At 49.5% G+C, this 10903-nt stretch overlaps 1 protein-coding gene across 1 annotated transcript in view; it reads left to right on the top strand.

Annotated features, from left to right (window-relative positions):
- The window catches only part of LOC140372411 (rho-related BTB domain-containing protein 3-like), a 28877-nt gene that overhangs the window by 6825 nt on the left and 11149 nt on the right, over positions 1–10903 (top strand). The window contains exons 3-4 of the mRNA XM_072459507.1: positions 6633–6825; positions 10483–10601. Coding sequence (XP_072315608.1) covers positions 6633–6825; positions 10483–10601 — 312 coding nt within the window. The remainder of the gene's footprint in view (positions 1–6632; positions 6826–10482; positions 10602–10903) is intronic.

Here is a 10903-nt window from a genome sequence, read left to right as displayed (position 1 = left end):
GTAGTCCTGCTGTAGTCCTGCTGTAGACCTGCTGTAGACCTGCTGTAGTTCTGCTGTAGACCTGCTGGAGTCCTGCTTTAGACCTGCTGTAGACCTGCTCTAGTCCTGCTGTAGTCCTGCTGTAGACCTGCTGTAGGCCTGCTGTAGTCCTGCTGTAGTCCTGCTTTAGACCTGCTGTAGTCCTGCTTTAGACCTGCTGTAGACCTGCTCTAGTCCTCCTGTAGTCCTGCTGTAGACCTGCTGAAGTCCTGCTGAAGTCCTGCTGTAGACCTGCTCTAGTCCTGCTGTAGACCTGCTGTAGTCCTGCTGTAGTCCTGCTGTAGTCTTGCTTTAGATCTGCTGTAGTCCTGCTGTAGACCCGCTGTAGTCCTGCTGTAGACCTGATGTAGTCCTGCTGTAGACCTGCTGTAGACCTGCTCTAGTCCTGCTGTAGACCCACTGTAGTCCTGCTGTAGACCTGCTGTAGACCTGCTGTAGTCCTGCTGTAGACCTGCTCTAGTCCTGCTGTAGTCCTGCTGTAGACCTGCTGTAGTCCTGCTGTAGACCTGCTGTAGACCTGCTCTAGTCCTGCTGTAGACCCACTGTAGTCCTGCTGTAGACCTGCTGTAGACCTGCTGTAGACCTGCTGTAGTCCTGCTGTAGACCTGCTCTAGTCCTGCTGTAGACCCGCTGTAGTCCTGCTGTAGACCTGCTGTAGTCCTGCTGTAGACCTGCTCTAGTCCTGCTGTAGACCTGCTGTAGTCCTGCTGTTGTCCTGCTGTAGACCTGCTGTAGTCCTGCTGTAGTCCTGCTGTAGACCCGCTGTAGTCCTGCTGTAGACCTGCTGTAGTCCTGCTGTAGACCTGCTCTAGTCCTGCTGTAGACCTGCTGTAGTCCTGCTGTAGTCCTGCTGTAGACCTGCTGTAGTCCTGCTGTAGACCTGCTCTAGTCCTGCTGTAGACCTGCTGTAGTCCTGCTCTAGTCCTGCTGTAGTCCTGCTGTAGTCCTGCTGTAGACCTGCTCTAGTCCTGCTGTAGTCCTGCTGTAGTCCTGCTTTAGACCTGCTGTAAATCTGCTGTAGACCTGCTCTAGTCCTGCTGTAGACCTGCTGTAGTCCTGCTCTAGTCCTGCTTTAGACCTGCTGTAGTCCTGCTGTAGACCTGCTCTAGTCCTGCTGTAGTCCTGCTGTAGTCCTGCTTTAGACCTGCTGTAAATCTGCTGTAGACCTGCTCTAGTCCTGCTGTAGACCTGCTGTAGCCCTGCTTTAGTCCTGCTGTAGTCCTGCTGTAGACCTGCTGTAGTCCTGCTGTAGTCCTGCTGTAGACCTGCTGTAGTCCTGCTGTAGACCTGCTGTAGTCCTGCTTTAGACCTGCTGTAGTCCTGCTGTAGACCTGCTGTAGTCCTGCTTTAGACCTGCTGTAGTCCTGCTGTAGACCTGCTGTAGTCCTGCTGTAGACCTGCTGTAGTCCTGCTGTAGTCCTGCTGTAGACCTGCTGTAGACCTGCTGTAGTTCTGCTGTAGACCTGCTGGAGTCCTGCTTTAGACCTGCTGTAGACCTGCTCTAGTCCTGCTGTAGTCCTGCTGTAGACCTGCTGTAGGCCTGCTGTAGTCCTGCTGTAGTCCTGCTTTAGACCTGCTGTAGTCCTGCTTTAGACCTGCTGTAGACCTGCTCTAGTCCTCCTGTAGTCCTGCTGTAGACCTGCTGAAGTCCTGCTGAAGTCCTGCTGTAGACCTGCTCTAGTCCTGCTGTAGACCTGCTGTAGTCCTGCTGTAGTCCTGCTGTAGTCTTGCTTTAGATCTGCTGTAGTCCTGCTGTAGACCCGCTGTAGTCCTGCTGTAGACCTGATGTAGTCCTGCTGTAGACCTGCTGTAGACCTGCTCTAGTCCTGCTGTAGACCCACTGTAGTCCTGCTGTAGACCTGCTGTAGACCTGCTGTAGTCCTGCTGTAGACCTGCTCTAGTCCTGCTGTAGTCCTGCTGTAGACCTGCTGTAGTCCTGCTGTAGACCTGCTGTAGACCTGCTGTAGTCCTGCTGTAGACCTGCTCTAGTCCTGCTGTAGTCCTGCTGTAGACCTGCTCTAGTCCTGCTGTAGACCCACTGTAGTCCTGCTGTAGACCTGCTGTAGACCTGCTGTAGACCTGCTGTAGTCCTGCTGTAGACCTGCTCTAGTCCTGCTGTAGACCCGCTGTAGTCCTGCTGTAGACCTGCTGTAGTCCTGCTGTAGACCTGCTCTAGTCCTGCTGTAGACCTGCTGTAGTCCTGCTGTTGTCCTGCTGTAGACCTGCTGTAGTCCTGCTGTAGTCCTGCTGTAGACCCGCTGTAGTCCTGCTGTAGACCTGCTGTAGTCCTGCTGTAGACCTGCTCTAGTCCTGCTGTAGACCTGCTGTAGTCCTGCTGTAGTCCTGCTGTAGACCTGCTGTAGTCCTGCTGTAGACCTGCTCTAGTCCTGCTGTAGACCTGCTGTAGTCCTGCTGTAATCCTGCTGTAGACCTGCTGTAGTCCTGCTGTAGTCCTGCTGTAGACCCGCTGTAGTCCTGCTGTAGACCCGCTGTAGTCCTGCTGTAGACCTGCTGTAGTCCTGCTGTAGACCTGCTCTAGTCCTGCTGTAGACCTGCTGTAGTCCTGCTGTAGTCCTGCTGTAGACCTGCTGTAGTCCTGCTGTAGACCTGCTCTAGTCCTGCTGTAGACCTGCTGTAGTCCTGCTGTAATCCTGCTGTAGACCTGCTGTAGTCCTGCTGTAGACCTGCTGTAGACCTGCTGTAGACCTGCTGTAGTCCTGCTGTAGTCCTGCTGTAGACCTGCTGTAGTCCTGCTGTAGTCCTGCTTTAGACCTGCTGTAGTCCTGCTTTAGACCTGCTGTAGACCTGCTGTAGTCCTGCTGTAGACCTGCTGTAGACCTGCTGTAGACCTGCTGTAGTCCTGCTGTAGACCTGCTGTAGTCCTGCTTTAGACCTGCTCTAGTCCTGCTGTAGACCTGCTGTAGTCCTGCTGAAGTCCTGCTGTAGACCTGCTGTAGACCTGCTCTAGTCCTGCTGTAGACCTGCTGTAGTCCTGCTGAAGTCCTGCTGTAGACCTGCTGTAGACCTGCTCTAGTCCTGCTGTAGACCTGCTGTAGACCTGCTCTAGTCCTGCTTTAGACCTGCTGTAGTCCTGCTTTAGACCTGCTGTAGTCCTGCTGTAGACCTGCTGTAGTCCTGCTGAAGTCCTGCTGTAGACCTGCTGTAGACCTGCTCTAGTCCTGCTGTAGACCTGCTGTAGTCCTGCTGTAGTCCTGCTGTAGTCCTGCTTTAGACCTGCTGTAGTCCTGCTTCAGACCTGCTGTAGTCCTGCTGTAGACCTGCTGTAGTCCTGCTGAAGTCCTGCTGTAGACCTGCTGTAGACCTGCTCTAGTCCTGCTGTAGTCCTGCTGTAGACTTGCTTTAGACCTGCTGTAGTCCTGCTGTAGACCTGCTGTAGACCTGCTGTAGACCTGCTGTAGTCCTGCTGTAGACCTGCTGTAGACCTGCTGTAGTCCTGCTTTAGACCTGCTGTAGTCCTGCTGTAGACCTGCTCTAGTCCTCCTGTAGACCTGCTGTAGTCCTGCTCTAGTCCTGCTGTAGTCCTGCTGTAGTCCTGCTGTAGTCCTGCTGTAGACCTGCTCTAGTCCTGCTGTAGTCCTGCTGTAGTCCTGCTTTAGACCTGCTGTAAATCTGCTGTAGACCTGCTCTAGTCCTGCTGTAGACCTGCTGTAGTCCTGCTCTAGTCCTGCTTTAGACCTGCTGTAGTCCTGCTGTAGACCTGCTCTAGTCCTGCTGTAGTCCTGCTGTAGTCCTGCTTTAGACCTGCTGTAAATCTGCTGTAGACCTGCTCTAGTCCTGCTGTAGACCTGCTGTAGCCCTGCTTTAGTCCTGCTGTAGTCCTGCTGTAGACCTGCTGTAGTCCTGCTGTAGTCCTGCTGTAGACCTGCTGTAGTCCTGCTGTAGACCTGCTGTAGTCCTGCTTTAGACCTGCTGTAGTCCTGCTGTAGACCTGCTGTAGTCCTGCTTTAGACCTGCTGTAGTCCTGCTGTAGACCTGCTGTAGTCCTGCTGTAGACCTGCTGTAGTCCTGCTGTAGTCCTGCTGTAGACCTGCTGTAGACCTGCTGTAGTTCTGCTGTAGACCTGCTGTAGACCTGCTGGAGTCCTGCTTTAGACCTGCTGTAGACCTGCTCTAGTCCTGCTGTAGTCCTGCTGTAGACCTGCTGTAGGCCTGCTGTAGTCCTGCTGTAGTCCTGCTTTAGACCTGCTGTAGTCCTGCTTTAGACCTGCTGTAGACCTGCTCTAGTCCTGCTGTAGTCCTGCTGTAGACCTGCTCTAGTCCTGCTGTAGTCCTGCTGTAGTCCTGCTGTAGACCTGCTGAAGTCCTGCTGAAGTCCTGCTGTAGACCTGCTCTAGTCCTGCTGTAGACCTGCTGTAGTCCTGCTGTAGTCCTGCTGTAGTCTTGCTTTAGATCTGCTGTAGTCCTGCTGTAGACCCGCTGTAGTCCTGCTGTAGACCTGATGTAGTCCTGCTGTAGACCTGCTGTAGACCTGCTGTAGTCCTGCTGTAGACCTGCTGTAGACCTGCTCTAGTCCTGCTGTAGACCCACTGTAGTCCTGCTGTAGACCTGCTGTAGACCTGCTGTAGTCCTGCTGTAGACCTGCTCTAGTCCTGCTGTAGTCCTGCTGTAGACCTGCTGTAGACCTGCTGTAGTCCTGCTGTAGACCTGCTCTAGTCCTGCTGTAGACCCGCTGTAGTCCTGCTGTAGACCTGCTGTAGTCCTGCTGTAGACCTGCTCTAGTCCTGCTGTAGACCTGCTGTAGTCCTGCTGTAGACCTGCTGTAGACCTGCTGTAGTCCTGCTGTAGTCCTGCTGTAGACCCGCTGTAGTCCTGCTGTAGACCTGCTGTAGTCCTGCTGTAGACCTGCTCTAGTCCTGCTGTAGACCTGCTGTAGTCCTGCTGTAGTCCTGCTGTAGACCTGCTGTAGTCCTGCTGTAGACCTGCTCTAGTCCTGCTGTAGACCTGCTGTAGTCCTGCTGTAATCCTGCTGTAGACCTGCTGTAGTCCTGCTGTAGTCCTGCTGTAGACCCGCTGTAGTCCTGCTGTAGACCTGCTGTAGTCCTGCTGTAGACCTGCTCTAGTCCTGCTGTAGACCTGCTGTAGTCCTGCTTTAGACCTGCTGTAGACCTGCTGTAGTCCTGCTGTAGACCTGCTCTAGTCCTGCTGTAGACCTGCTGTAGTCCTGCTGTAATCCTGCTGTAGACCTGCTGTAGTCCTGCTGTAATCCTGCTGTAGACCTGCTGTAGTCCTGCTGTAGACCAGGTTTAGTTTGAGTCTTAGTCCTCTGTGTACTGGTGCAGTACTCTGCGTGTCCTGTGTGTACTGGTGCAGTACTCTGTGTGTCCTCTGTGTACTGGTGCAGTACTCTGTGTGTCCTCTGTGTACTGGTGCAGTACTCTGTTTGTCCTCTGTGTACTGGTGCAGTACTCTGTTTGTCCTCTGTGTACTGGTGCAGTACTCTGTGTGTCCTCTGTGTACTGGTGCAGTACTCTGTGTGTCCTCTGTGTGTCCTCTGTGTTCTGGTGCAGTACTCTGTGTCCTCTGTGTGTCCTCTGTGTACTGGTACAGTACTCTGTGTGTCCTCTCTTTGTCGTCTCTGTACTGGTGCAGTACTCTGTGTGTCCTCTGTGTACTGGTGCAGTACTCTTTGTGTCCTCTGTGTGTCCTCTGTGTACTGGTGCAGTACTCTGTGTGTCCTCTGTGTACTGGTGCAGTACTCTGTGTGTCCTCTGTGTACTGGTGCAGTACTCTGCGTGTCCTCTGTGTACTGGTGCAGTACTCTGTGTGTCCTGTGTACTGGTGCAGTACTCTGTGTGTCCTCTGTGTGTACTGGTGCAGTACTATGTGTGTCCTCTGTGTACTGGTGCAGTATTCTGTGTGTCCTCTGTGTACTGGTGGAGTACTCTGTGTGTCCTCTGTGTAGTGGTGCAGTACTCTGTGTGTCCTCTGTGTGTCCTCTGTGTACTGGTGCAGTACTCTGTGTGTCCTCTGTGTACTGGTGCAGTACTCTGTGTGTCCTCTGTGTGTCCTCTGTGTACTGGTGCAGTACTCTGTGTGTCCTCTGTGTAGTGGTGCAGTACTCTGTGTGTCCTCTGTGTGTCCTCTGTGTACTGGTGCAGTACTCTGTGTGTCCTCTGTGTACTGGTGCAGTACTCTGTGTGTCCTCTGTGTGTCCTCTGTGTACTGGTGCAGTACTCTGTGTGTCCTCTGTGTACTGGTGCAGTACTCTGTGTGTCCTCTGTGTGTCCTCTGTGTACTGGTGCAGTACTCTGTGTGTCCTCTGTGTACTGGTGCAGTACTCTGTGTGTCCTTTGTGTACTGGTGCAGTACTCTGTGTGTCCTCTGTGTACTGGTGCAGTACTCTGTGTGTCCTCTGTGTACTGGTGCAGTACTCTGTGTGTCCTCTGTGTACTGGTGCAGTACTCTGTGTGTCCTCTGTGTACTGGTGCAGTACTCTGTGTGTCCTCTGTGTACTGGTGCAGTACTCTGTGTGTCCTCTGTGTGTCCTCCGTGTGTCCTCTGTGTACTGGTGCAGTACTCTGTGTGTCCTCTGTGTACTGGTGCAGTACTCTGTGTGTCCTCTGTGGTCATCAGGAGCTGCTGGACAGTGAGTGGTCATCAGTGCGTAAAGCCGTGGAGAAGGCGGACGTTCTGGTGATGAAGTACTCGGTCTCAGACAAACAGGCGTTCCAGTGGCTCCGCACCGTGTTGGGGCCCCGTCTGAGGCCCCTGATCCGACACTGTGGGGTCCCTGTGATCCTGGTGGCAGTGGGGGCCCGGCTCAACGGTAAGAACCAGAGGAACTACTACTACTAGTGTGTGTACTATTACTACTACTACTGTGCGTATCTTTACTGCAAATACTACTACTGCAACTGAGGGTTATTTTAGTGTTCGAAGTCAAACCAGATCATGGTGTGAGTCTGTGACGGAGAATATATATATATATATATATATATATATATATATATATATATATATATATATATATATATATATATATATATAAAATTCAATAATGTCTCTGTGTTTGTTCTAAATGCTCTTTATGTGTTTTAGTCTGTTTAATCCAGACAAACTTCAGACAAATATAAATACAGAGTTTTTATAGTCGATAAGTCACGAGTATTGAGTTTACTCTGTGTACTTTTACTACAACTGCAGTGTAACAATACTCACTGCGTTTGGTGTTCCAGGGTTTGAACAAACTGTTTTGAAATGTCAAAATGCACAAAAGTGAAGTCTGTTTTTGTAATAATTTATGATCATATTATTATTTTCCATTAAAATCTATAAAAACAACAATAGAGACAGTTCATCTCGTGAGACAGTTCCTCTCGTGAGACAGTTCCTCTCATGAGACAGTTCCTCTCATGAGACAATAGAGACAGTTCCTCTCGTGAGACAGTTCCTCTCATGAGACAGTTCCTCTCATGAGACAATAGAGACAGTTCCTCTCATGAGACAGTTCCTCTCATGAGACAATAGAGACAGTTCCTCTCATGAGACAGTTCCTCTCATGAGACAATAGAGACAGTTCCTCTCATGAGACAGTTCCTCTCATGAGACAATAGAGACAGTTCCTCTCATGAGACAGTTCCTCTCATGAGACAATAGAGACAGTTCCTCTCATGAGACAGTTCCTCTCATGAGACAATAGAGACAGTTCCTCTCATGAGACAGTTCCTCTCATGAGACAATAGAGACAGTTCCTCTCATGAGACAGTTCCTCTCATGAGACAATAGAGACAGTTCCTCTCGTGAGACAGTTCCTCTCATGAGACAATAGAGACAGTTCCTCTCATGAGACAGTTCCTCTCATGAGACAATAGAGACGGTTCCTCTCATGAGACGGTTCCTCTCATGAGACAATTGAGACGGTTCCTCTCATGAGACAGTTCCTCTCATGAGACAATAGAGACAGTTCCTCTCATGAGACGGTTCCTCTCATGAGACAATAGAGACAGTTCCTCTCATGAGACGGTTTCTCTCATGAGACAATAGAGACGGTTCCTCTCATGAGACGGTTCCTCTCATGAGTCAATTGAGACGGTTCCTCTCATGAGACAGTTCCTCTCATGAGACAATAGAGACAGTTCCTCTCATGAGACGGTTCCTCTCATGAGACAATAGAGACAGTTCCTCTCATGAGAAAATAGAGACAGTTCCTCTCATGAGACAATAGAGACAGTTCCTCTCATGAGACAGTTGCTCTCATGAGACAATAGAGACAGTCCCTCTCATGAGACAATAGAGACGGTTCCTCTCATGAGACAGTTCCTCTCATGAGACAATAGAGACAGTTCCTCTCATGAGACGGTTCCTCTCATGAGACAATAGAGACAGTTCCTCTCATGAGACAGTTCCTCTCATGAGACAATAGAGACAATTCCTCTCATGAGACGGTTCCTCTCATGAGACAATAGAGACGGTTCCTCTCATGAGACGGTTCCTCTCATGAGACAATAGAGACAGTTCCTCTCATGAGACAGTTCCTCTCATGAGACAATAGAGACAGTTCCTCTCATGAGACAGTTCCTCTCATGAGACGGTTCCTCTCATGAGACAATAGAGACGGTTCCTCTCATGAGACAATAGAGACAGTTCCTCTCATGAGACGGTTCCTCTCATGAGACAATAGAGACAGTTCCTCTCATGAGACGGTTCCGCTCATGAGACAATAGAGACAGTTCCTCTCATGAGACGGTTCCTCTCATGAGACAATAGAGACAGTTCCTCTCATGAGACGGTTCCTCTCATGAGACAATAGAGACAGTTCCTCTCATGAGACGGTTCCTCTCATGAGACAATAGAGACAGTTCCTCTCATGAGACGGTTCCTCTCATGAGACAATAGAGACAGTTCCTCTCATGAGACGGTTCCTCTCATGAGACAATAGAGACAGTTCCTCTCATGAGACAGTTCCTCTCATGAGACAATAGAGACAGTTCCTCTCATGAGACAGTTCCTCTCATGAGACGGTTCCTCTCATGAGACAATAGAGACGGTTCCTCTCATGAGACAATAGAGACAGTTCCTCTCATGAGACGGTTCCTCTCATGAGACAATAGAGACAGTTCCTCTCATGAGACGGTTCCGCTCATGAGACAATAGAGACAGTTCCTCTCATGAGACGGTTCCTCTCATGAGACAATAGAGACAGTTCCTCTCATGAGACGGTTCCTCTCATGAGACAATAGAGACAGTTCCTCTCATGAGACGGTTCCTCTCATGAGACAATAGAGACAGTTCCTCTCATGAGACGGTTCCTCTCATGAGACAATAGAGACAGTTCCTCTCATGAGACGGTTCCTCTCATGAGACCGGTGAAGCAGGAAACACATCCACGAGGCCAAAGTGACCCCCACTGACCCGTGGATCTGCTGACCTCACATCCCTGACCCTCTGGTAATAAAGATGAAACAAAACAGTATTGATTATAAAATATGTTAAGTAAGTAGTATTTCAGTAAGTAGTAATTGAAATACATTAAAGTTAGTGTGGAATGACTCCCGTCTGATGGATGTTAAAATCACCAACGATAATAATGATCATCATGAACAAAGCCATTCAAGTGGGAGGGGCTTAACCTCGTCAAGTGTTCAGAGACTTTAATGAGCCTCACCTGAAGCGTGTGGAACCACGCCCTGAACTATGGTTCCTCCTGTGCAGTTCCCAAAGTTATAATTATGACACTGTATTTAAAGTATTTTTTAAATGAAAAACACTATATTTGATTTGAACATGATTTTAAATGTTTTGCAACTTGAAACAATCACAGACATTTTAATTTAGTAACAGAACACTGATGACATCAGAATGCTGTGGGCGTCGGCCTCTCCAGGGATTCATAATTCCATCATAAACAACAGGAATGTTTCTATTTAATGATGGTCTTTCTTTTTGAACAAAGATTGCAAACAACTTTCTTCACTGCATTGGACAGAATAAACTACATTATTCTGTAGAAACACCTTTAAAGAGACGCGATGGTTTAAGATTCAACATTCCTGTTGTTTATGAGTGAATTATGAATCCCTGGAGAGGCCGACGCCCACAGCATTCTGATGTCATCAGTTACAGGAGGAGACAGAGCCACAGGGACAATAGGAGGCTGATGGTCCATTAAAGGACTGAGAGGAAACAAAGAGGTTTAGTTTCTGGTGAAACCAATAACACCTTTTCATCAGGAGGTCCCGCCCAGTGGGCGGGGCTTACCACCGAATAGAATAAATGTCTTGAGTTCCCGGTCCTGATCCCCAGATTGAGAATGACTCTTGGATGAGTCCTGCTGGACGCATGAGGCATTACACCCACATGACTAGACTCATGTTTGACCCGAAAGCATGGCAGGAAAACTAAAGTAGTAGTAGTAGTATTGGTTGTACTTGAGTCTCTCTTGCAGACGAGGGGCCCCCCTGTACTTGTCCTCTCTGCGCCTCAGATTGGAGACACTGCGTCCCACACGTGGAGGGCCTCGGTTTGTCTCGGGAGCTGGGGGCCACGTACCTCGAGCTGCCGTCCCTCAACCACGTGTTTGTCGGGCGCTACTTCGGCAGCGTGGTGAGTACTTCAAACTTCACATGTACTTCTCACTGTTTGCAGCCAGAGCAGAGGTGGAGGAAGTACTCACGTGTGTTACTTCAGTAAAAGTACAGATACAGGGGCAATAAAGTAAAGTATTGAAGTACAAAAGTAGAAGTATTTCACACACATAATGAAAACTGTTAGTGATTCAAGCCAGTGCAGTAAAATGTACTTCAGTAAAGTACAGATACACAAAGGTTTGACCAGAGGAGTGTCTCTCTGACCCGTCTGGCTGCTGAACTGACCATCGCCTTGTTTTTCTATTTTTAACTCGACGC

This window comes from Eucyclogobius newberryi, unplaced genomic scaffold (assembly GCF_026437365.1).
Source record: "Eucyclogobius newberryi isolate DKJ021-1_F unplaced genomic scaffold, fEucNew1.0.hap1 SCAF_23, whole genome shotgun sequence".
NCBI classification, from domain to species: domain Eukaryota; kingdom Metazoa; phylum Chordata; class Actinopteri; order Gobiiformes; family Gobiidae; genus Eucyclogobius; species Eucyclogobius newberryi.
Note: the sequence above shows the minus strand (reverse complement) of the source record. Positions and strands in the feature narration are given on the sequence as shown.